General features: G+C 39.5%; 1 protein-coding gene across 2 annotated transcripts in view; it reads left to right on the top strand.

Annotated features, from left to right (window-relative positions):
• LOC124798387 (endoplasmic reticulum metallopeptidase 1-like) overlaps positions 1-27,399 on the top strand; it is a 250,540-nt gene that overhangs the window by 185,908 nt on the left and 37,233 nt on the right. For both annotated transcript variants that reach the window (XM_047261761.1, XM_047261760.1), the window contains exons 9-11: positions 2,394-2,578; positions 8,434-8,589; positions 22,163-22,359. In XM_047261761.1, the coding sequence (XP_047117717.1) occupies positions 2,394-2,578; positions 8,434-8,589; positions 22,163-22,359 (538 nt within the window). The remainder of the gene's footprint in view (positions 1-2,393; positions 2,579-8,433; positions 8,590-22,162; positions 22,360-27,399) is intronic.

Below are 27,399 nucleotides of genomic sequence, written 5' to 3'. Positions count from 1 at the left end.
CTGTTATTATATAGTCAATGACAGATCTGGTTCCCCTGCCTTCCCAAGTATACCGGTGAATGTTCTTATGTTTAAAAAAGGAGTTTGTGATTACTAAGCCCATACTGGCACAGAAATCCAAGAGTTGTTTCCCGTTCCTGTTGGCCTCCATATCCTCTCCAAATTTACCCATAACCTTTTCATACCCTTAACCTTTTCATACCCTTCTGTTCGATTTCCAATCCTGGCTTTAAAATCACCCATGAGCAGAACACTGTCCTTGTCCTTTACTCTAACAACTACATCACTGAGTGCGTCATAAAAACTATCCATCTTATCTTGATCTGTCCCTTCACAATGCGAATATACTGACACAATCCTAATTTTCTTGCTAGACACTGTCAAATCTATCCACATCAGTCGTTCGTTTAAATACCTTATTGCAACTATGCTGGGTTCCATTTCTTTCTTGATGTAAAGCCCTACACCCCATTGTGCTATTCCTGCTTTGACTCCTGACAGGTAGACCTTGTATTCTCCCACTAACTCTTCTTTCTCACCCCTTACCCGAATGTCACTAACAGCTAAAACGTCCAGCCCCATCTTACTTGCAGCCTCTTCCAGTTCTACCTTCTTCGCAGAGTAGCTCCCATTGATATTAATAGCTCCCCATCTCATTACCATTTGTTTGCCAAGTCGTATCTTAGGAGTCCCTGGTTTGTCAGTTAGAAGTGGGACTCCGTCACCTCCAAAGGTCCGAGGCATTTTGCTCTGATTGTTGCCAGCATCATATTTAAAGTACCGGGGAAGCAGGTTGCTAGCCTTACTTGCCCCGAGTCCCGTTGGGTTTTACCCCTAATGGCTGAGGGACTAACCGGTGGATTTGGTAGTCTTTGCCGTATGAGCACAAAGCTGACCACGACTCAGAATATGTCAGAGATGCCCAGCCTTATTCTGAAGTAACTGGTATCCCGACTGTCGGGACCACTTACTAGGTCGCTCATATGTTGCCCGTGGTTCATGAACTAGGACATGACTACAGGAACCCACACCATGAACCACATGTTAGTTAAATGCAACCTAAAAATTGTACAGGAAAGCTATTGCTTTGGAGGAAAACACTGCTGCTTTTTCACTTACACTAAATAGCTATTGTTTTCTCCTACTGATTAATTAATATTTTTATGAATATTTTGTAAAAGTAAACAACTGAAAATCCAGGATGAAATAACAACAATATTATGTATAGAATCAATTAATGATAATATAATGTAAATGAACAGAACAGATAAAAAAATCCACTCACCAAGCAGTGGCAGGGGAACACACACACACACACACACACACACACACACACACACACACACAAACAAACAAACACACATAAATTTAACTTTTACAAGCTTTTGGAGCCAGAGGCTCCTTTGTCTTGTGGAAGAGCTGAAGGGGAAAGAAGAGGGATGGAGGAAAAGGACTGGAGAGGCTTAGGAAAAGTGTTACGGTTTAGAAAAGTCGCCTGGACTCCCGGGTCAGGGGAGGTTTACCAGATGAGATGAGAAGGGGACTGCACCGAACGAGATTTGAAAAACCTGAGATCTTACAGGTGGAAACCAGGGTAATATGCAAGACAGAGATTACTACTAAAACATCTTTTCACTCTTATTAACTCATGCACGAGATTATTACTAAAATATCGTAAAAGTTAAATCCTTTTGTGTGTGTGTTCCCTTGTCACTGCTTGGTGAGTAGATTTTTTTATCTGTCCATTTGCATAATATTATGAAAAGGATAGATTGCTACTCACGATATAGAGCAGATGTTGAGCCGCAGACAGCCACGATAAGAAGACGTGAGTTTTTGGCCAAAAGCCCTTCTTCTAAAATTGACAATACACACATATTCATGCAAGCACAATTCACATGCACATGACTATTGTCTTTGATTGCTGGGGTCCGACTCATGTGTTTTGCAGTTTTTTTTATTGTGCCTGTCTGGGACTCAACATCTTCTCTATATGGCAACTATCCTTTTGATGTGCGTGTAATGACTATGTTTCCATTGATGGCTCGGGATTGGAAGTGTTTTGTCATATCATTGCTGTTCTATCAAATGAGTAATGACCTTTATTTATACATCTCAGAATGTTTCTGGTTGTACTAATTCTTGTTTGCTCTTTCTGATACTTTTGTTTCATAGTACACAATTTTACTTTTGAAATGACTTCCCAGTCTCTCTCTCTCTCTCTCTCTCTCTCTCTCTCTCTCTGCTTTTTCCCTATATTAAACCTTACTTTATTGAGCCTCATTTTACTTTTGAAGATCAATGATAAACTATTTGACAACACAGTGTACATTTGACGTAGAGACTATTTTAAAAATGTTTGCTGTTATAACAGTTTCTTTATTTTTTTGCAGTGTCAGTGTGGCTGATGTCATTGATTGGAAGTCTTGCATTCCCGACATTTTTGGTTCTATGGTACACAGTGCTTGTGTTTGAGTTATTCATTCCCATAACTGGAAGAATTGGACCAGACAAAAATCCTGAAATATTTATTGGAGGAATATCCTTTTTAATGTGCATACTAGCCACAAGTTATTTGGTATGTTAAAATTTTTAATTTACATGTAGAAAAGTCATAGTAAATTACGATTTTAAAATAATTCTAATCAGATTTTGTTTTCTCTGCCTTTGTGTGGAACACATTGCATTGTGTGTGTGTGTGTGTGTGTGTGTGTGTGTGTGTGAGAGAGAGAGAGAGAGAGAGAGAGAGAGAGAGAGATATTACCATATGTCGCTGGACAGCAGGCATATTGAATAACTAATTGTCTATTGGTGTGCAATGTCTACCTGGCCTACTCCAGTCTTACTGAAAATGAATGGAGTGTAGGAATATTAATAATATCAGAAATGGAAGAAGAGCACATATCTGCCAGCTGCTATAACAGAGAGAGACTGAAAAGCACCTTTATTGAATCTTTAGCTTGCAGCATTCTTCAAAGCTCATTCATCCCACTCCGTCCCACCCAATCATTTTTATTTGTTTGCTGTGCTTAACATGCAACAATTTTGATGGTATTAGGTCATGTGCCTTTGTAAGGCACAAAACATATAATCCAAAAGGAATTGGAAAACCCTCATTCCAGACATGTATCCAGTATCTTTAAAAATAGACTGTTATGTATGTCCACCATTTTGTTGATGTTACCTCTGTTTGTGTCAGTGTGTGTCATCTGTATCTGATCATACCACCTTAGATACCTATCTTACATGAAACCTATAATTTCATTCTTGTCACTGAAACTATGCTTGGTTTTATCACTGTTATTTCACACAAATCAAGGTCACTTGTACCTGAGGCTTCCATGAGCTAGGTGCTTCCAGTTGTTGAATTCAGAACATAATCATTGATTTGTCACTCAGAAACTGTAATTGAATATAAATCCTTAATTTTTTTCCAACAGTTAGTTTTTAAAATTTTACTTATCTGATCACTTTGTGATCCTGCAGCTGCCGCTGCTTGCCTTGATGTGAGTTCCCACTTATGTAAAAATCATACTCCAGTCAGGAATTTCCATTGTTGTGTTATATTTATGTTTCTGTCACATGAAGCGAACTGGGAAACGCCCAGGTATACACTTTTATGAATTTCAAATCTCCCCTTATAACCTTCATATTCAAGGCACAGGTTCTATTTCCAGTCCAGATCGCCGCATTTATAAGCTGACAATGTCACCACTGTTTTTACCAGGTACCACAGAGTGTAAGACACTGAACTCATTTTTGGAAGGTGAGGCTCAAATCCAGCCATCCAAATTCAAATTCTGTGTTGTCCTATCACTTAAATATGACTGCCATAATGGTTCTTCTGAATAGCATGATTTCCTCCTGCATTATTGTACAACTGGACAAGTGTTCTGTCTCTAATGATGTACTCAAATATGTTTTAAACTCTAACCTTAATTTTCTTTATCCTTCCTTCACTGCTCTTCTGTTCTGTAACTATTGTTCTTATTTATATACGAATTTATTTGTTATATTTTCGTAATAACTTTCAAGGTTGGTTAATTCTGTCACTAGTGAGAAATTTCTTTTTCATGTTGTGATTTAAAACTGGTGTGGACTAGAATCCAGAAACCATATTCCCTTGTAAGACCAGGATTTCATAAGTAGTACTCTAATATCGTATCAGATACACCTAAAATTGTACCTGTTCTGTGAAGAGAAGTTTCATAGTATTAGTTGAATCTTTATTACATTCTGCAGCTCTTCCTCACATATTTCACCAGTGCCTCTTAATTATTTTTCTGTCTTACTATGCTCTTGGATTTTTGGATTTTGTCCTGTTACCAGATGTGTCTTTCCCACCGTCTCAAAAATTCCATCACTGACAAGAAATACTCCCCCCCCCCCTCTCTCTCTGACACACACACACACACACACACACACACACACACACACGCACACACACACCAGTACAGCTTCATTGTGCCAGCTGAATAAACAGTGCAGTGTCTGGAGTTTGACAGACAGACTGTGGTAAGTGTTTGCATCAGATGGAGTGGGTGAAGGAAGGAAAGAGGAAAGGAACAGGAAAGAAGGTAGGCCAAGGGTGGCTAATGGCTCAGATGCAGGCAGGACGTGTAGAGATAGAAATTCGAGAGGCAGAGGCAGCAGGTGCAGAGCCCCATCTCAATCCACTCCCCATGCTATAGTCACAGTGCACTGCACGAAATCACTAGTTCTGGTGCCCGTATGTCATTTTCCTATCTCATGCACCTGCTGCCTCCCTCCAAGCCACCAGCCACTCTTCCCTAACTCCACCTTCCTTCCTCTCCCTAAATCTTTTCTCCCTTTGCCTTCTCCGTCTGTCAGAGCCCATCAGCTCAGTCCGCTGAACTGCAGCCTCAGTGTTCTGTATTTTGACAGTGCAATGTAACTGTACAGGTGTGTGTGTGTGTGTGTGTGTGTGTGTGTGTGTGTGTGTGTGTGTGTGTGTGTGTGTACACGTGCATGTGTGTGCTGTACTTTGAAAAATGATTTGCATGAAAGATAGCTAAGTTTTCAGTCATGTTTGTGCGGCTGTTGACTCAATGTCTGTACTATTTTGTGAATTGTTTCCTGTACTTTTAAACCATTTACATTCTGCTAGATCCTTCCATATGATATTTCCAGTTTTGTTTTGTAATTAGTATTTAGTATCAACTCAAACTAAAATTACTTATTGGGTGTTAAGTGTTAGACATTAGTACCAATAAGTGAAAAGTATTGGTTTGGTTATTACTACAGCTGTGACTACAGGTTAAAGATTGAAAATGTAGTTTTATGTGCCCAGTCAATAGACTGGTCTCAGATTAGTGTGCCACAATGTTCAGTCCAAGGATTTGTATTGATGTGTGAGTAGTGAAACACAAAGAATAATATATTTTTCAGCAGCAGCTGAGTTCATCTGATGTGTTATGCTATTTTGAACCAGCACAGCTAAGCTCAGCGACTGAATGCAGTCTAGAGAACATATAACTAATAGTCTCTCATTAACCGTATACGTTGACTCACATCAAAGTGCAGGTCCTTTCATAATAACAGTTTGTCAACTATGTGAAGTCTCTCATTGACTAGATATGTTGAGTGATGCCAAGGTAGTTGTCCTTTCATAATAATAGTTTATCCACTTTGTGGAGGTCCACCAGGTTCATAGAAAAAACAGGAAAGGACTTATCATTGCTAAAAAGAAAACTCTGAGGTAGGAATAGTGTCCCAAAATGAAGATGACTGACCTCTCATTTGCCAATGAATGGTGGGAGACACATAGAGAGACACACAAAGATCACATAGGCTCATTAACTTTGTCAGCTTCTGCTCTATTTCTAATTTTAACTGTTTATGAAAACATATATATGCATTGGGCACCACACACACCTACCCCTGCTTGAAAACTGCTGAGTTTCTACAATCTTTATGTGTGAGTATGTACCACCTGTGACTTGCCTGCAGATAGTTGGACGCATATCCTTATGTTTGGATGTAGAGATTAAACATTTGTTTTTTCAGTTTGGAAGAAAACCCTCACATTAACAAATTATCTTTCTGTGTTTGTGTACATATCAATTGTGTAGAAATGGCTAATGACAGCCTAGGTGGGAAGTTTCAAAACAATACACACTACATTGCAGAGTGAAAGATTCATTCTGGAAGCAACCATTAGGCCATGGTTGAGCCATTTCTCTGCAGTACCCTTTCTTCTTGTAATGCTGGTCCAAAAGGGATGCCGGAGAGATTATGAGAAACTGGATAGTAAGACAGTGGTACTAGCAGAATTGAAGATTGGAGACCACCCGTGAATTGTGAATGAATTGCTCCATTAGAAAGAATTTTACCCATGGAAGACAAGTTTCTGGGTTTGTATTCCTGTCTAGCACACAGTTTTAATCTGCCAGGAAATTTGAAAACAGCACACACTGTGCTGTAGAATGAAAGCTTCATTCTGTTACTTGAGCGATTCTGTCAGCACATGTGTTATTGTTTTGTTTGATTTACGAAGTTCAAATATGATGTTGGGCATTCCTGGATGAAATTCAAATAACAGAATGTGTAAAGAAAATTACTTACCATGTAGTTGAGGTTTTAGGCTTTGAACAGGCAAGTAAAATATACTGTAACATTGGTGAGCTTTTGCACAGTGTACTTCTTCAGAGTTAACTCAAAAAGTTTTATGTTATTGTCAGTCAGCACTTAATAAGCATGTTGTTTGGAAGTTGAGCAACCTTTACAATCATGTTTATGTGCCTGTGATCTGCTCTATACCTCAGCTATACAGTGAGTGATTACCTTTACTTACTTGGGGTTAATAGAATAACAGCAATAACAATAACATTAGATTAAAAATGAAATATCACATTGCCACTTACCTTACTTGATAAGTAAGAGCTCTATGCAATGCTTATGATACACTTGGAAAAAAAAGAAAGAAAATGGGAAGAACAAGGGTGGGAAGAGAGGGAGAAACAAGAGACAACACAGAAGCTCTTGCACTTACTGTTACTGTGTGAAGAAGTTGTAGTAGTATGAAGGAGAGTCAGATGTTATTAACATTTTTGATTTTACAGTGTATTTTCAAAAAAATGTTGGTTTGTCATGTACATTATTTTCCAACATATTCTCTTTTCTTTTTAATGCACTTGGTCCAGCAGTCTATAAGCTTGCATGTTCCTGTAAAGAAGAAGGTTTTCTGTTGGTCATGAAGCCATTTTTGACATACTTTCTGTGCACAGCATCTGAGGAAAATTCATGACCTCAAAAAACTTCCTTGAGTGGCCCAAGAAAAAAAATGAAAGTCAGAGGGAGCAAAATGTGGGCTGTAGGAAGGGCATTGTAGCAGCTGTGAACACAATTTATTGACAGTTTTAACAGTGTGGTGAGTCACATGCAGTCATTATCATGCAAGAGCAACAGTTTCTTTGACAACAGAGCTCATTGTTTGCTAGAAATTACTGGCTTTTGTGTGTTTGTCAACAAATCGCTGTAAGACTCATTGTTGATGGTTGTTCCGTTTGTCATATGTTCCATTATAGGCCCAATTTGCATCCTAAATAATGTTTAGCATAACCTTTCCTGCTAATGAGAGTGTCTGTAATTTTTTGTCTTTGGTTATCCAGAGTTAAAAACTCATACTGTGGTGTGTTGATTTTGGCTCATAATGGTGAATCCATATTTCATCAACAGTGACTATCCTGGTCAGAAATGATTCGCCTTCCCTGTTACAATGATGGAGTAAGTGTTGGGAACTGTCCACATGTTTGATGTTGAGTTCTTAAGTAAGGTGTCTCGGAACCCATCACGCAGAAACTTTATGGAAGCTGAGTTCGGCGTGAAAGGTATGATAAGCAGAATCATGATCAGTGTCATAGTAACTTGCTTATCCACTAAAATCATCTATTGAGATTGCTGAATCTTTTGGACTCTGTTGGATGAACATTCTGATCAGTCTTCATATGTCACACAACCATTCACTTTCAGACATCTTGATTCACAAATAAATGCTTTTACATGATGTAGCACTGCCCCGTGTGCTGAAAGTCTACAGTGAATTTCAGGTCCTTTGACCCCTTCTGACCAGAGAAATTGAGTAACTGCACATTGTTCCTCCTTGGTACAAACTGGCAGCATAATGGACGCGTTTACATTGTCACTGACAGGATGCAGCCATAGTGGTCAGAATCAAATGGCATGTGTATGACTACAATGGTACCAACTAAAAGTTTGTATCCATAGAAGGCAATGTTAGAATTATGAAGAAGTGTTATGACAAAAGTGTAGATAATTTTTGACACGCTTTCGTAGTACTATTAGTACTTACTGCAACTGCAGCAAGAAGAAGTATTGCCTTATATTTCCATTTATGTTGTCACATAAATGAAAATTTACATTACTAAAAAAAACACATTATTTCTTTTCCAGACACCACTAATTGTGCTGGTGAAAAAAGGTGGAACATTTCTCGGTATTCTATTAGCCTTGCATTTGGCGGCATTGCTAGCTGCAATTGCCACTCCTTCTTTATTTCCATACAGTGCCAATGTACTGTCTCCCACAACACAGAGGATATATGCTTTTGTAAGTATTGATAGTTATTCCTAAGTGAAAACTAACTGGTTTCTTGTTTCGAGGGAAAAACCTCATTGATGTTGTTGATTTCTTGCTCTTGCTTTATGTGCAGAGTACTATATTAGGTGAAATTAAGGAAGTTGGTATAATATATAACTTAACTATGATTTAATTGGAATTTAGTTTTTTTTTCATCGATGTAATATAACACGAAGTTGACTAGGTAATTTATTTCCACTTTGTGTGGCCAAGTGATAATATTTCTATGCCTATTGAAATTGTACCTGTCAGTGTCATATTCATGATATTTCACGATACCTATTATAGGCTTCTAGGGATTGTAAAGGGAATTTAGTAGATAATGTTTTGATAACAAATGCGCGTCCAGAAATGCACTGTGACATGGGGACATGGGTAATGTTCCGAGTACTTGTCATTGAGTTTTCTTCTACATAACAAAGGACATCCTCTTCAAATTCTAGAGTGAGGTGTGCCTTCGAACACAACAGTTAACCCTAGTTGCGAATGTACCAGTTTGTAGCAGCTGTTACTGTAGTTGGACAAAAATGGTATGTGATGTCATAATTACAACAGGAACCAACGACTGTGCCCCCTTCTGAGTTTGTGCACATACTATAGAGCAGGAGATTTGAAACAGACCCAGTCTTCCGAATTGTATTATATCCAAACTGCCCATTTCTGGACATGGGATCCCTATCAAAACTTGGTAGAAAAAGTCCCCTCTACAATCCCTTGAAACCTCTTATAGGAACTGTGAAACAATCTGTAAAATATATCACTAGCTACTGCAGAATCACATTTGCAATAGTGTAGGATAAACTGTGTGTTCCTGGTCATTATGTTTCATTTTCAGTACTGCCACAGATTACTCGTTATTGTGATTTACTGAGTGTACAAACTTTTGGCTCTGGCATTTGTGCATCTATTTTACCACAATACTTTCACTTTAATGTACTTATGATGGCTTTCCATGAACTGCTGACAAGGCTTGTTGTTTGTATGATGCTAGTTACCAATCACATATTTATCACAACCTTCCTTCCCCTGCCAGCTCTGCTGTTCTTTTCTCTTATGGATGCTAGTGCAGCAGCACAGCAGGAGAGGATTTGTAGACCTTGGAAATGAAAGGGGGGAGGGGTTGGAGGGGGGAGGGGTACGGGTGCAGGAAATGAGTGACAAATTGAAACTTTGATCTGGTCTGTTTGGTATACACTGCCTGAAAAAAGGCAGGGATTCCAGGTTATAGAATGCTGGTCTAGCACAAAATTTCAAGTTGTCACAAAAATGTACTCTCCATTCTCTCTGCACACTGAATTGAACTGTTGGTTTCTGTGTGTGTTTATCACCAGGTTATTTTCCTGGTTTTTGAGTCCCCCATATCATTGTTGTTGTTGTTGTGGTCTTCAGTTCTGAGACTGGTTTGATGCAGCTCTCCATGCTACTCTATCCTGTGCCCCATATCATACCTACAGAAAATGTCAACTTGATTAGTGACGTTCACAAGCTCAGATTGGACTATGGTGGGAAGGGAATTTGCTGTGTTTTTTCAATAGAGCTTTTCTGGCATTTGCAGTAACCAAGTAAGAGAAAAAACCACAGGCAACCTTATGTGCCTATGAGAAGTAGTGAATTGCAACTTCTTATCTATTTGTTTTTAGTAAAGATATTTAGCTGAAAGAGTTTCCATATTTTGCATTTCTAGCATAATGTGAACTGACTATAGTACAGTCTCAGACCACCACAAGTGCTTCAATTTTCCAAACCGTAGAAGTGGTTGTCTGCCTTGGAGCAGCAATGCTCTGTGAATTAGTGTTCATTTAGCTGCTTGTGCTTTATGTTTGTGTGACGTTATACTGTCACTTTCAGTGCTGTGTAAAAGACATCACAACTAGTTTTCCATATTTTTATTTTTATTGTTTAGCAGTTAGAATGGATCCAAACTGTGCTTGTTGTGTGGGGACACCAAATGAGTTGGACACTATCTGGAAACAGCTGGAAGCTGTTTTGGTCATCCTTGACAGGCACCAGGCTGCTGCTCTAATATTCAGCACTGTTGGGGCATCTTTAGTCAAAGCTAAAATACCTGTGGTACTATTGGAATCTCCTAGAAACCTCTCTGAAAGGGAGGTTGAGTGACAGACAGAGATTGGTTTGTGTATTTTTAGTGGAGGACAAATGAGAGTACTGACTGCACAGCTTCACATCATGCCTTAACATCAAATGTGAGGTGCTGCCCAAAGCCGGTAACACATCTGAACTGGCATAGGATGCATCTGTTGTGCCAGTGACATTTCCCTGCCAGGCCTTGGCAAGCACAGAGAAAGGATATGGTGGTCAATGCCTCCAAGTTGTGGCAGAGGCTCTGCCAGCACTTTCTGAATACAGTGGGTGCCAGTGGTTGCAGATAATGGCTCATATCTGCATGAATAACACATCCCTACCTGGGTTCTGATGCCATCCTATCAGTTCTTTTAGGTGAATGGCTGAATTGGTGAAGACATCAAGCTTTGCATGTGGAATGGAATTCCAGCTCACTATTTACAATATAAGACCTATTACTGAATGTAGTCCTGTGATTAGTAGCAGAGTGGAAGGTCTAAACCTGAGGCTCAGACAATTCTGCACCAATCTCAGATAAGAATTTCTTGATCTCTGCTAGCAGATGGATTATGGTAGGTAAGGAGTGCATTATAGGACCAGGATACATGTGGTGTGCATGTTTTTTTACTCCATGTGTTACTCGTTGGAGGAAACTTACGTCATTGCAGATCAGAAAGAGAAAATATTAATGCTGTGTTATTAAGTTGCAGGAACATCCAAGGTAAGGTACCAGAATTAATATTGCTTATTAAAGGTTATAATGCCAACGTATTATTAGGAACAGAAAGATGGCTAAAATCAGTGGTGAAATATTAAATTCAGATAGGGGTACGTATAATAAGGAATAGGCTATACCCCAGTCGTGGCAGCATATTTATTGCCATAAAGAACTCTATAATAATCAGTTATATTATAACAGATTCCAAATATGAAATAATCTGGATGAAGGAAAACAGGAAAGATGGGTCAGACATGATAATCACGTGCTCTTATAGAACTCTTGGCTCAGAAGCCGTAGTGGCAGAGTGCTAAAGAGAAAACCTGGAGAACATTACGAGTAAGTTTATTGATCAAGTATTGTAATAGGGGGAGACTCCAGATTTCCAGGCACAGAATGGAAGAGTCATGTGATCAAAACTGGTGCCAGAGACAGAGATTAGTGTGAGACTATGTTGTCCGAAAATTACTTTGAGCAATCTGTCTGTTTCATAATACTGTTGATATTCCATCCTGGGCTTTCCATTGTTTGATTTTACCTAACAGCATTCGTTCATCCCACAACCCAGTGCTGTTTTCCTTAGTTACTTTTCACTAATGATTTACTTTACTTAATGTCCACATTGTGGTTCATGGTGTGGGTTCCTGTAGTCATGTCCTAGTTCATGAACCACGGGCAACGTATGAGTGGCCTAGTAAGTGGTCCCGACAGTCGGGATACCAGTTACTTTGGAATAAGGCTGGGCATCTCGGACATATTCTGAGTTGTGGTCAGCTTTGTGCTCATACGGCAAAGACTACCAAATCCACCGGTTACTCCCTCAACCGTGAGGGGTAAAACCCAATGAGACTCGGGGCAAGTAAGGCTAGCAACCTGCTTCCCTGGTACTTTAAATATGATGCTGGCAACAATCAGAGCAAAATGCCTCAGACCTTTGGAGGTGACGGAGTCCCACCTCTAACTGACAAACCAGGGACTCCTAAGATACGACTTGGCAAACAAATGGTAATGAGATGGGGAGCTATTAATATCAATGGGGGTTACTCTGGGAAGAAGGTAGAGCTGGCAGAGGCTGCAAGTAAGATGGAGCTGGACGTTTTAGCTGTTAGTGACATTCAGGTAAGGGGTGAGAAAGAATAGGAAGTGGGAGAATACAAGGTCTACCTGTCGGGAGTCAAAGCAGGAATAGCACAATGGGGTGTAGGGCTTTACATCAGGAAAGAAATGGAACCCAGCGTAGTTGCAATAAGGTATGTAAACGAACGACTGATGTGGATAGATTTGACAGTGTCTAGCAAGAAAATTAGGATTGTGTCAGTATATTCGCATTGTGAAGGGACAGATCAAGATAAGATGGATAGTTTTTATGAGGCACTCAGTGATGTAGTTGTTAGAGTAAAGGACAAGGACAGTGTTCTGCTCATGGGTGATTTTAACGCCAGGATTGGAAATCGAACAGAAGGGTATGAAAAGGTTATGGGTGAATTTGGAGAGGATATGGAGGCCAACAGGAACGGGAAACAACTCTTGGATTTCCATGCCAGTATGGGCTTAGTAATCACAAACTCCTTTTTTAAACATAAGAACATTCACCTTAATGATGTCAGTATAATAGAAGGAAACATTCCACGTGGGAAAAATTATATATAAAAACAAAGATGAGGTGACTTACCGAACGAAAGCGCTGACAGGTCGATAGACACACAAACAAACACAAACATACACACAAAATTCAAGCTTTCGCAACAAACTGTTGCCTCATCAGGAAAGAGGGAAGGGGAGGGGAAGACGAAAGGAAGTGGGTTTTAAGGGAGAGGGTAAAGAGTCATTCCAATCCCGGGAGCGGAAAGACTTACCTTAGGGGGAAAAAAGGACAGGTATACACTCGCACACACGCACATATCCATCCACACATACAGACACAAGCAGACATATTTAAATATAAATATAAATAAATGACGTGATAAAAGAAATTATTCAGGTAGTGAAGGGAGACGAAAATTTAATAGTCATGGGTGACTGGAATTCGTCAGTAGGAAAAGGGAGAGAAGGAAACATAGTAGGTGAATATGGATTGGGGGGGAAGGAATGAGAGAGGAAGCCGCCTTGTAGAATTTTGCACAGAGCATAACTTAATCATAGCTAACACTTGGTTCAAGAATCATAAAAGAAGGTTGTATACCTGGAAGAATCCTGGAGATACTAAAAGGTATCAGATAGATTATATAATGGTAAGACAGAGATTTAGGAACCAGGTTTTAAATTGTAAGACATTTCCTGGGGCAGATGTGGATTCTGACCACAATCTATTGGTTATGAACTGCAGATTGAAACTGAAGAAACTGCAAAAAGGTGGGAATTTAAGGAGATGGGACCTGGATAAACTGAAAGAACCAGAGGTTGTAGAGAGTTTTAGGGAGAGCATAAGGGAACAATTGACAGGAATGGGGGAAAAAAATACAGTAGAAGAAGAATGGGTAGCTCTGAGGGATGAAGTAGTGAAGGCAGCAGACGATCAAGTAGGTAAAAAGACGAGGGCTAATAGAAATCCTTGGGTAACAGAAGAAATATTGAATTTAATTGATGAAAGGAGAAAATATAAAAAATGCAGTAAATGAAGCAGGCAAAAAGGAATACAAACGTCTCAAAAATGAGATCGACAGGAAGTGCAAAATGGCTAAGCAGGGATGGCTAGAGGACAAATGTAAGGATGTAGAGGCTTGTCTCACTAGGGGTAAGATAGATACTGCCTACAGGAAAATTAAAGAGACCTTTGGAGAGAAGAGAACCACTTGTATGAATATCAAGAGCTCAGATGGCAACCCAGTTCTAAGCAAAGAAGGGAAGGCAGAAAGGTGGAAGGAGTATATAGAGGGTTTATACAAGGGCGATGTACTTGAGGACAATATTATGGAAATGGAAGAGGATGTAGATGAAGACGAAATGGGAGATAAGATACTGCGTGAAGAGTTTGACAGAGCACTGAAAGACCTGAGTCGAAACAAGGCCCCGGTAGTAGACAACATTCCATTAGAACTACTGATGGCCTCGGGAGAGCCAGTCATGACAAAACTCTACCATCTGGTGAGCACGATGTATGAGACAGGCGAAATACCCTCAGACTTCAAGAAGAATATAATAATTCCAATCCCAAAGAAAGCAGGTGTTGACAGATGTGAAAATTACCGAACTATCAGTTTAATAAGTCACAGCTGCAAAATACTAACGCGAATTCTTTACAGACGAATGGAAAAACTGGTAGAAGCCGACCTCAGGGAAAATGAGTTTGGATTCCGTAGAAATGTTGGAACACGTGAGGCAATACTGACCTTACGACTTATCTTAGAAGAAAGATTAAGAAAAGGCAAACCTACATTTCTAGCATTTGTAGACTTAGAGAAAGCTTTTGACAATGTTAACTGGAATACTCTCTTTCAAATTCTGAAGGTGTCGGGGGTAAAATACAGGGAGCGAAAGGCTATTTACAATTTGTACATAAACCAGATGGCAGTTATAAGAGTCGAGGGGCATGAAAGGGAAGCAGTGGTTGGGAAAGGAGTGAGACAGGGTTGTAGTCTTTCCCCGATGTTATTCAATCTGTATATTGAGCAAGCAGTAAAGGAAACAAAAGAAAAATTCGGAGTAGGTATTAAAATTCATGGAGAAGAAGTAAAAACTTTGAGGTTTGCCGATGACATTGTAATTCTGTCAGAGACAGCAAGGGACTTGGAAGAGCAGTTGAACGGAATGGACAGTGTCTTGAAAGGAGGATGTAAGATGAACATCAACAAAAGCAAAACGAGGATAATGGAATGTAGTCAAATTAAGTCGGGTGATGCTGAGGGAATTAGATTAGGAAATGAGACACTTAAAGCAGTAAAGGAGTTTTACTATTTAGGGAGTAAAATAACCAATGATGGTCGAAGCAGAGAGGATAAGGGTAAACAGTGCTGTCACCACAATACTGCTGAACTGAAAAGAGTTGTGCCCACTAACATTGTTAGCTGCAACATGCGGTAGACATACTTTGTTAGTGCTGCACATTTTAGCAGTTTTGATTGAGATAAACTAATTCTGCAGTGTTCTTCTTTGGCACACCAGTGTAGAAGTGTGCACAGAGTCAGCAAAGTGAAAAATCCATGAAATACGCACGTTTATTTATATATAAAAGCCGACTTAGAAATTTTCCTTCGTGTGAGACTGGATGCACAAGATTCTTTGCGATTTAAAGTTCTAGATTCACACATTTTACTGTTTGTGTCATTTCTGTGTAATCTTTCATTGCTTGTGTCAATATCCATTTGTATTGTGATATATTGTGAATTTTTGAACAGCGATAAACTTGTACTGTTATTGTCAATCATAGGCTTCAACTTAATTGTTCTCTTTTAAAATTTTGAGAATACTAGGTAGTGGGCGTATCCTGGTTAAAAAAAAATTGTTGTCTAATGTCATTGTACAATTACGTGAGAAATGGGTTATTTTGAGAATTTTTGGACACTTACAAAACTGTATTTTTGCAACTTACTGATTGTTTGGAAACATAATTTGTTTTGTAGCAGATCAGTGTTTGTGGTTCACAGTTCTCCAAAGAATACATCTCCCCTGAACTTCATTGTATATGGAGGCAAATAAACGTGTGTTTTTGAGAGTTTTTGGAAACTGCCATTCTACTTTGCATAATCTATGAGCAGTTTGTAGCAAATTGGCGTCTGTGGTTTAGTTACTGTAGCAGATTTTCTAAGTAACATATTGTGTTACATCTAATTTTCCCTTAAAGAGGAATAGCCCTATGTATTATCTGCATTTATCATAAATTAACTCTGTTTTTGAGTTTTCTAACATATGCAATTAACCTCAAAACTGTAGCTTTTACCCCAGGTTTTTGTGTTGTGTTGATAGAAATCTTGTTTTGTGTATTTGCTTCAGTTCTTATAGGGAATTAGCAACTTTTCAGCTCAACAGAGTAAAAGATAATCAGCAGACAAATTTAAAATTATTTATTCACTGCCTTAAAATACAGTTCACCAGCCAAATGCAGCCCCACTGTGAATGCTGCTCTCAAACAAGGGATGAGTTGGTTGATGTTCGTAAGCAACTGGAAATCGCCCTGAGTACTGTCAAATGATTGGCAGCTGCTGTGTTAGAAGAGCTCCTGAGAATTGTGTACCTGTGATACCTGTATCAGAGGTACCTCAAGTACTATCCTCTCCTGTGGATCCTGTCGTCTCTGCAGAAAGTACAGGATCTCTCATTACTTGTCCACTTGACTGCAAGTGGCGTGTCAATGGTAGATCTAGGTGTCCTGGACAGGAAGGATGGGGATCAGGGAGGATTCAATGTTTTGTACCGATCCCTCTAACCAACAAATTTGAGGTGCCTTCTTTCACTGAAGCTGAAACTGAGCCAGAGGAACTTAGTTCATTTGTCTTGAGGAAACCTGTTTTGTTCTGGTGTCAGGAGGAGGCAAACACAAAAGGGTAGGGGGTCTATTAATCGTAGGCATGTCAAACTTATAGTGAATGATGGTACCCCGGAGGGAAATGGCAGCAAGGGACAGGAATGGACAGTAGGTGCACTCAGTGTGTATGCGTGGGGGCCTCATTTAATGTGTTGAAGAGGCTCTTCCGGCAGCCATTGAGGGAACAGGGTGCAACCATCTGCAGGTTGTGGCATATGTTGGAACAAATATTGCCTGTAGTCTGGGCTCAGAGTTCATTCTTGGGTCATTCCAGCGACTGGCAGAGAAAGTTGAGATCATCAGCCTTGCATGTGGAGTTTCAATGAAGCTCACAATTTGCAGCATTGTCCTCAAAATTGATCATGGCCCTTTGGTTCTGAATCGAGTGGAAGGACTGAACCAGAGACTTCAGAAGTTCTGTGACAAACAAGGCTGCAACTTCCTTGACTTAAGCCATAGGGATGAGAACTGTAGGGTCCCCCAAAATGGGTCAGATGTGCACTACCCCTCAGAGGCTGCTACTCAGGTAGCTGACTTTGTGTGGGGTGCACACAAGGGTTTGCTAGATTAGGCGACTCTCCATCCAATCCAGATAACGATAGCCATAGGAAACCCAGAAGTATCAGTGTAAGATCGAAAGATACGCCTCCCATAGTTGGGAGTATTAAAATCCTAATGGTAAACTGCCGAAGCATTCAAAACAAAGTGCCAGAGTTTGAAGTGCTCATGAAAAGCAGTGAAGCTCACATAATACTAGATACAGAAAGCTTATTTAAACCTGAAATTGATAGCAGTGGGATTTCAGGAGAAAATTTAAGGGTCTATCGAAAGGATAGGCGAATATGAAATGGAGGTGGTGTATTTGTTGCAGTTAACAAGAAACTTGGATGCACTGAGGTAGAAATTGAAGCTGCAGGTGAGATTGTTTGGGCAAGACTCAGCATCAGGGGTGGACATAAAATGATAATTGGATCCTTCTATCACCCACCAGACTCATCTCTTGATGTAACCAAAAACTTTAAAGAAAACCTCAGTTCACTTGTATGTAAATTTCCAAATCATACTGTAATCACCAGTGATGACTTTAATTATCGAACAATTAATTGGGAAATTACAGTTTCATTAGTGGTGGACATGAAAAGACATCCTGTGAAACTTTACTAAATACTTTATGTGAAAACTACTTGGAACAGGTAGTTAGAAACCCCACTCATGATGGAAAAGTACTTGATCTTATGGTAGCAAATAGACCTGACCTCTTTGAGGACGTCCGCATGACACAGTTGTGGCAACAATGGTTACCAAAGTACAAAGAACAACTAAAACAAGCAGAGAGATGTACATGTTCAGTAGACTACATGTTCAGTAGACTAAATAAAAAAATCAGTAGTGTCGTATCTCAGTGAGGAACTTGAAACTTTCAGCACAGGGCAGGAGGTTGTAGCAGAACTCTGGCTCAGATTTACAAGAATAGTTGTCCAAGCACTATATAGATGTGTACCCAGTAGAACAACTCATAATGAGAGGGAACTTCCTTGCTATAAAGCCACTGTAAAGAAACTTCTAAAGAAACAGAGATTACTGCATAACAGGTATAAAACAAAGCATAGGGCTGTAGGTAGAGAGATGCTCAATGAAACATGCTTGGCTGTCAGGAGAGCAATGTGTTATGTGACTACCATATCAGAATACTGTCAAATGGTCTTTTACAGAACCAAAAGAAATTCTTGTCATATGCAAAGGTTGCTAGTGGCACCAAAGTTAGTGTCCTATCCCTAGCGAATGAGACAGGAACTGAAATTGAGGGTACCAAAGCAAAAGCTGAAATGCTTAACGCCATTTTCAAATGTTCCTTCATGAAGGAAAACTCAGGAGAAATGCCCCAATTTAATCCTTGTACCACTGAAAAGATGAATGAAATGAGTATTAATGTCAGTGGTGTTGAGAAACAGCTGAAATCATTAAAATTGAACAAAACTCCAGGGTCCGATGGAATCCCTGTCAGATTCTGTGCTGAATTTGCAGCTGAGTTAGCCCCTCCTCTAACTATAATCTTTTGTAGAGCCCTCGAACAAAAAACCATGCTCAGTTCGTGGAAAAAGTCACAGGCCACAACTGTCCACAAGAAGGGCAATAAAAATGATCTACAAAACTACCATCCAATATTGCTTTGTTGTAGAAACTTAGAACATATTCTGAGTTCAGACATAATGAGGTATGTTGAACAGAATGATCTCCTGTATGCCAACCAGCACATCGATCATGTAAAACCCATCTTGCACTTTTCTTGCATGACATACTGAAAGCTTTAGATCAGGACAATCAGGTAGCTGCTGTATTTATTGATTTTTGAAAAGCATTTGATTCAGTACCAAACCTATGCTTATTGTCAAAACTACGATTATATGAGGTATTAAATTTGTGACTGGATTGAGGACTTTTTGGTAGGGAGAATGCAACATGTTATCTTGGATGGAGAGTCATCATCAGATGTGGAAGCAACTTTGGGTGTGCCCCAGGGAAGTGTGCTGGAACACTTCCTGTTCATGTTGTATATCAGGAAGTGTGTTTGAACACTTGCTGTTCATGTTGTATATCAATGACCTTGAAAACAATATTAATAGTAAAATAAGGCTTTTTGCAGATGATGCAGTTAGCTATAATGAAGTACTATGTGAAAGTATACAGTCAAATTTTGATACGATTTCGAAGTGGTGCAGAGATTGGCAACGTGCTTTGAATGTTCAGAAATGTAAAATTTTGCACTTCACAAAATGACAAAATGTAGTATCCTATGACTATAATATCAGTGAGTCACTGTTGGAATTGGCCAGTGAGTCACTGTTGGAATTGGCCAACTCGTACAAAGACCTAGGTATAACACTGACCTGGGTGTTACACTTGGTAGGGATATGAAATGGAATGATCACATAGGTTCAGTCATGGGTAAAGCATAGGGTTAGACTTTGGTTTATTAGTAGAATACTGAGGTACTGCAATCAATCTACAAAGGAGGTTGCTTACAAATCACTTGTGCGACTCGTTATAGAAAACTGCTCATGTGTGTGGGACCTGTACAAGATAGGCATAACATGGGATATAGAACATATACATGGAAGAACAGCATGAATGGTCACAGGTTTGTTTAATCTGTGGGAGAATGTCACAGAAGTACTGAAGGAACTGAACTGGAAGACTCTTGAAGGTAGACTTAACTATCCTGAGAAAGTCTATTAACAAAGTTTCAAGAACCGGGTTTAAATGTTAACTCTAGGAGTATACAACAACCTCTTACATATCACTCACATGGAATGTACCCTCTGCTGTGCACCTCACAATGGTTTGCAGAGTATAGATGTAGACATATTAGATATAGACAGAAAAATGCCACACCACTGCTGTGCTGAATACTTCTTTGAAGGAACAAGCTAAGCCAGTACAGACCAAGTCTTTGCCCACACATGGCCCTTGTGAAGTTTGGCACACCATAGCCAGCTCTGGTATATGGGGATGGCAATATACAGGGTGTATGAAAAAGAATCATCTGATTTGACTTATTTGACATGTCTATATTTCTGAAACTAACAAACATATACAATGCATATTGTTTTTGATGAACGAGAAACTCAAATAGCTTTTTTCATACCTTTTCACTTGTGCTCAATATGCCCGCCCTTGAGATGCATGGCAAATGTCAGTGTGGTATTCAAATTGTTCCCACACTGCAGCGAGTGTCTCTTGAGTCATGGCTTCCAAGCTGCTGTTATGCAATGTCTCAGCTCATTAATTGTCATTGGTAACAGAGGCACATAAACAGCCTTCTGTAAATCTCCACAAGAAATAATAATATACAGTCATGTTCGGTGACCTTAGAGGACAGTAATGTAAGGCTGAATCATTTGGTCCAGTGCGATAGACCCATTGTTCAGTAGTCCTTTGATTTAAAAATTCCCACACTTTCAAATGCCAGTGTGGCGGGGCCTATCCTGTTGGTAAATGAAATCATTCAAATCAGTCTTCAACTATGGGGAAAGAAAGTTCTCAAGCATATCGAGATATGTGCTTCCTGTAACAGTGTTCTCAGCAAAGAAAAATGGACCATACACCTTTACCCATGAAACTGCACAAAACACGTTAAATTTTCGAGAGTCGCTGTCACATTGGACAACTTCATACGATTGTTCTATACCCCATATTCTCACATTATGATGGTTCACCTTTTCATTTAAATGGAATGTTGCCTCATCACTAAATACTAAGCGTGGAAGAAAACTGTCATCTCCATCTTGCCAAGAATGAAATTACAGAACTCTACATGTTGTTGTTTGTCACCTTCATGAAGAGCTTGCAATAGCTGAATTTTGTATGGATTCATGTGTGAACATTGACGCAACACATGGACGTTGGGGGCATGTTGAGCTGTTCAGTGAACGGATTTCTGCAGACTCCACACGAAACATGATGGATGGTTTCAGTGTCTGTGTCAGACATTTGGGCACAGCCCAGCAATTTGGCTTTACACAAACAACCTGTTTCTCGGGATTGTTCATGCCATTGTTCAGTGCTCTGTGCTGTAGCAGGATCCACACCATACCTAATGCGAAAGTCATGTTAAACAGTTATTACTGACCCGGACTATGCAAAACGTAGAATACAAAACACTTTCTGTTGTCCTGACACCATTTTTTCTATAACTGAAGCAAGTGCACACTGCTGCTACTTAGTGGGAACCGTGTAAAACTAGAGAGTTTGCTCTTTCCAACAATATGTTGTTGATGCACATATATCAACTAACTTAATAGCTATGATTTTTTAAAACTTGATGATTTTTTTATACACCCTGTATAACAAATTAATAGACAAAACATATTTAATATGAAACCAGAAATTATAAAAATAAGGCTATAATAGGTTTTGTGGGAGAAATGCTATTATTTGGTTGAAGAATTTATGGAGGATGAAATGATAACTTGAGCAATGGATAATTTGGTATTGGGTTTTTTATGGTATGAGTATGTATGTTACTAGAATAATAAAGTACAAAAGAATCTCTTAATGGGAAAGCTTTCATCTGTCAAGATGTGTCTTATAATGGCAAATATATAATTCATACAACTTTGTTTATGTATTAGACTATGTTTAATTACCCCCTTTAAAGTACTGCTTGTCATTTGTTTCCCAAGTTGTTTATTAGTTAGCTGAAAAACCTGTTGTGATATCATTATGACAAGTTGGAAAACGTGCTCAAAAATAGTATCTCTCTAAGTTATCTGTCTTTATAGCATACAGAACGGGTTTTCTATGAGAAGGAAGGACAAGAATTGAAACGAGATGCAGGCTACTGGATGGTGCCTATGGATCGACATGGTCCAGAGACAATAAAGACATTATTCCCAGAAGCTCAAACTACAGAAAATGACTGCAAAGATAAATTGCTGTGTGGTTTACCAGCTTTTACTGTCAGATTACTGCAGATATGGTGAGTATTTGTTTTTAAATTAGTCTGTTATACTGGCATTCCATTACATTGCTGAATTAATCCAAGATGCTCCTGTAGTCTTGTAAAGAGCATAGCTTGAGCTACTATACAGGGTGTTACAAAAAGGTACGGCCAAACTTTCGGGAAACATTCCTCACACACAAACAAATAAAAGATGTTATGTGGACATGTGTCCGGAAACACTTAATTTCCATGATAGAGCTCATTTTAGTTTCGTCAACATGTACTGTACTTCATCGATTCACCGCCATGATTTCATACGGGATACTCTACCTGTGTTATTAGAATATGTGCCTTTACAAGTACGACACAAAATGTGGTTCATGCACGATGGAGCTCCTGCACATTTCAGTCGAAGTGTTCATACGCTTCTCAACAACAGATTCGGTGACCGATGGATTGGTAGAGGTGGACCAATTCCATGACCTCCATGCTCTCCTGACCTCAACCCTCTTGACTTTCATTTATGAGGGCATTTGAAAGCTCTTGTCTACGCAACCCCGGTACCAAATGTAGAGACTCTTCGTTCTGGTATTGTGGATGGCTGTGATACAATACGCCATTCTCCAGGGCTGCATCAGCGCATCAGGGATTCCATGTGACAGAGGGTGGATGCATATATCCTCGCTAACGGAGGACATTTTGAACATTTCCCATAACAGTGTTTGAAGTCACGCTGGTACGTTCTGTTGCTGTGTGTTTCCATTCCATGATTAATGTGATTTGAAGAGAAGTAATAAAATGAGCTCTAACATGGAAAGTAAGCATTTCCGGACACATGTCCACATAACATATTTTCTTTCTTTGTGTGTGAGGAATGTTTCCTGAAAGTTTGGCCATACCTTTTTGTAAAACCCTGTATATTTATTTAGATGAATATATTCTCAGTTCATTTAATGGTGATAACATTCTGCCACTGACTTAATGCAGTGGTCAATACATTTATTTTGTTTTTAGAAAGAATTAGATTGAAGTCAACATTTGGACATAAAGAGTTAAATTCTTCTTGAGTTTCTGCTACACTTTCAAGAATGCAACAAGAGTTCCATCAACTACTTCCATTTTATAATGACTGACCCTCCATTTTTTTGTTGGATCTGTCAACTTTGAAGAACATGGACAACAGACTGCATTTATGTCAACAATCTCCTGTGCACTGTTTGAAAATGTAACCCTTCTCTATTAGTTGTTAGATTTATGTTGCTTTCCAGTGAGTCTTAAATCATAAATAATGGCAGATGTAGATTGTTGCCCATAGATCTTATGGTGAACTGCATCAGTCAGATAAAAAAGGAAATTTAAAGTCTGCTGTTGCTTTCCACAGGTATTACGTTTTTGTGCTCATAATGTTACATAAAATGCTAAACATTATTGTTTTAACTTTTTTTGCATGCTCATGTGTGGCACGCTCGCAGAGGCTATGTTACTGGGCTCCTGAGATGTGTTTCAACTCTTGTTGACTTGCTTATGTCTGGTTTTCTTGTCAAATCAGTAACAAATGTGCTGTCATTATTATGTACTCTTGTGAGATGACTGCCAAGACACGATTTCTTGCCTTGTACTTGTATGAAAGCATGCATCATTTACAGAGTCCATGGTGTTCAAAGTGCTATGAAGCTGAAAAACATCAGGGTGGGGAGCAGTTCCAATCATGGACAGTAAAGAGGACTGCTGGATGTCTCAATACTGGCGAAAGAATGATGAAATGAATTTTTACACAACATCAAGAAACTTTAGGTTGGAGAGGGGAGTGGGGAGTGAATTGACAGCAGTTTGTATTGGACAAGTTCTATGTTGTAAAGTAGTTTCCAGCTGTAACAGACTTATTGGAAAGGGGGTCACTCCATGGTCTAGAGGTTTCCACATGACCATCATGTGTTTTGCTGAAATTTTGTGTCAGCATTTGCGCAGGTTACCAATGAAAATTGGCAAATTTTCAGTACCACTAGTTCAGTACTTGCAGGGACATAGTTAATTGTTTGACAATATAATGCAGCTTTCAACATGATACCCCTGAGTTGTCAACAACTTTGAGACAAAATGTCCAGCAGTATTTTCTTGAAAGAAAAGAAACTGAGCCATCATGTACAACATTTTGAGTTCTCTTAAGTGAAATAATAATAATACAAAATGATTTCATGAGCAGTTTTCATACAGATAATTTGAGGTAAAGTCATCCAAAAAATATACACTAGGAGAGAAAAGTTAAGCTAAGCTTTCTCTATTTCTGGAAGTAAGTGCATGATAAACCAACAAAAAGTCTTCAAATATAATATTTCATCCTCCTACTGTTTTCCAATTGTTTACAAATTGAGGCCAAAGCTGATGAGTTTATAACAAAGCCAAAATTGTGGATTTTTCAGCCCAGTTTTACAAAAAAGGTATTTTTTGCACACTGTTTTGAACCATTTCATTAGAAAAATCATGTTCTAAACCACCTAAAAAACTAGACTTGGTTTCACAATGTGAGCATATAAGGCTGTAAAAAATAATGACAAGGTGAAGGTGCAGTGAAAATATGCCTTTATTCTACTGATACTCAAATTAAATATGTAATTTTTCATTATATTTTACAGTTGTGTAATGCTCTGTGGGGAAGGTAATGTTAAAAATTCTGATGAATAGGAAGTGAGCTACAGGCAGAACAACTCAAAGAAGTTAAGGAAACAATGACATCTATTGTTGTGACCCATTGTGACACATTTCCACCAGTGTTTCTGGTATAATAACTACAGAATCAAACTAGTTAAAACTTCAAAATTTAACTGTGCGTTACCAAGGCATTGGAGATCACAGTAGCGAAACTGTTGCAGAACAGTTGCAACTCACATTCTATAAACTGTCTTCAAGAGTTACACTATTGTTGCATGTGTAAATTTTGGTGAAGTATGTAGCAGTCTGCCTGACATCTTTTAGAAAAGGATTTGCATTAATGAGAATTTTGATTTGAAGTGCTACTGATGTGCTAGTACAATTCCAGTCTAAGGTATAGCACAGTTTCTGTTCACATAGTTTGTGGTTTCAGTGGAACATAACTGTACCAATGAAAAATTTCATAAATATGTTACTGTGGTCCATGATCACTTGGTATGACAAACTGCCTATTGGCTTCTGTCTTGGGTTCTTTGGCTGAGGTTCATCTAATGATTTTACTGACGTTTCGTCAACACGAGTGGTTGGCATTGTCAAAGCTTCACGCTTCATTGCCGGTGGTGAACTGGAGCCGAGCTTGTGGCTGCAGACTATATGTACCTGGCTCGCCAATGTCTGAGAGCTTCTCCGCGGTCATTCCGGTGCGGTTCTCCTCTTGCTACCTGCGATGGTCGTTTGCTGCAGTACGGGAAGCCAGGATCTGTTTACCTTAAGGCTTTCCTCTTTCTTGTTGAAGCTGTTCGCATGTTTTTGTATTTCTACAGCTTCTCTGAACAAGCGCATGTGATAGTGCTTCTCTACAGCCAGAACTTCCGTGTCGGCAAATTTTATTACATGGTCGGTCTCACTCAGTGCGTCAGTAAAATCATTAGATGAACGTCGACCGAAGAACCTGAGACAGAAGCCAATAGGCAGTTTGTCAACAAGTGGCCGCAAAAGCCTTATTAATTTTGTATTACGTCTCTATAGGGAGGAGGTTTGCAGATTGTACCGATGCCTTGACCAATGACAGAAGAAGAAAGCGCGATTTATGTCCTCTCTCTTCTTTCTGTCACGGTCCCGAGATGAAGGTGCTGCTGCGAAGTTCTTGAAATGTAACCGCATATTCACTACCGCCCAAGCACATCATATCAATGACAGAATGGAACGAGCTTTTCTTCGTAAGCGAATTCATACAACATGGAGAGACTTGGCAAGAACGGATCAGGAACTTTTGGACATTTTCCATCAACTAAGTAGCAAAAGGCATTGAGACGAATGGGACAAGATTGACAGCATCACTCACAGGAGCATGCAGAACGAACTAGAGCGCTGCACTGAGTGACAGAAGAAAAAGTTTGAAAGAAGCCGGAAGCAGACCAACAGGGTGATTCTCGACAGGTCACACACAGTGGTCACCATCACTGAATGACAATTGACCGAAGAGAAAGTGTCTGTTCTTCAAAAAGGAAAGAATTTCTCTATCATCCCGAGAACTATACCTATGGAGGACGACATTGCCAACACGGAAGTGGCCATTCGGACCCTTCCTTGTGAAAGGGCAGAAGAAATACGCACTGGAACAGCCAGGATACTGCGCTGAGCAAAGCCACCAGCTAGCAACCTGAAGAAAGAAGTAGTGCAAGCCATTAAGAATCTCAACGCCGACAAGAGTACATTGGTACTGCCAGCCAATAAGGGGAATGTGACCGTCGTAATGAAGACCGAAGATTATGAGCAAAAGATCCGAGACCTATTAGATCCAATGACGTACCAAAAACTAAGTGCAGATCCGATGCAACATATCACAAGCAATACGAATCGAATAATCAAGGTGTTGTCTCTGCCAGCGGACATACAGAGAAACCCATGCAACACATAAGCCCTACCACCTCGGCTGTATGGATTACCCAAGATCCATAAGAACAACATTCCACTCAGACCAATTGTTAGCGCTCCTGGCTCACCGACATATAAACTGGCAAAACACTTGGCCCCTCTGCTCCAGCCACACGTGGGGAAGACTGACACATACATAAAGGACTCAGAACATTTCATTGATAAGTTGAAGAAACTGAAACTTGCACCAAACGACACCCTGGTCAGCATTGATGTTGTTTCTTTGTTTACAAAAGTGCCACTCGGTGATGCTCTGGAGCACATCGGTTCCATTTTCCCCACAAGTCATCACAAAGCTCTTCCATGCATGTCTCACCACAAGCTGTTTCATGTGGAATGGCGATTTCTACAAACAGCTGGAAGGCGTCGCCATGGGTAGTCCTCTTAGTCCAGTGGTGGCCAACTTCTTCATGGAACAATTCGAAGCACAGGCACTGGACTTGGCGACTTGCAAACCTAAGGTGTGGTACAGATATATCAATGATACTT

The sequence above is a fragment of the Schistocerca piceifrons genome, chromosome 5, assembly GCF_021461385.2.
Source record: "Schistocerca piceifrons isolate TAMUIC-IGC-003096 chromosome 5, iqSchPice1.1, whole genome shotgun sequence".
NCBI classification, from domain to species: Eukaryota; Metazoa; Arthropoda; class Insecta; order Orthoptera; family Acrididae; genus Schistocerca; species Schistocerca piceifrons.
This window is presented reverse-complemented; position numbering and strand designations above follow the sequence as displayed.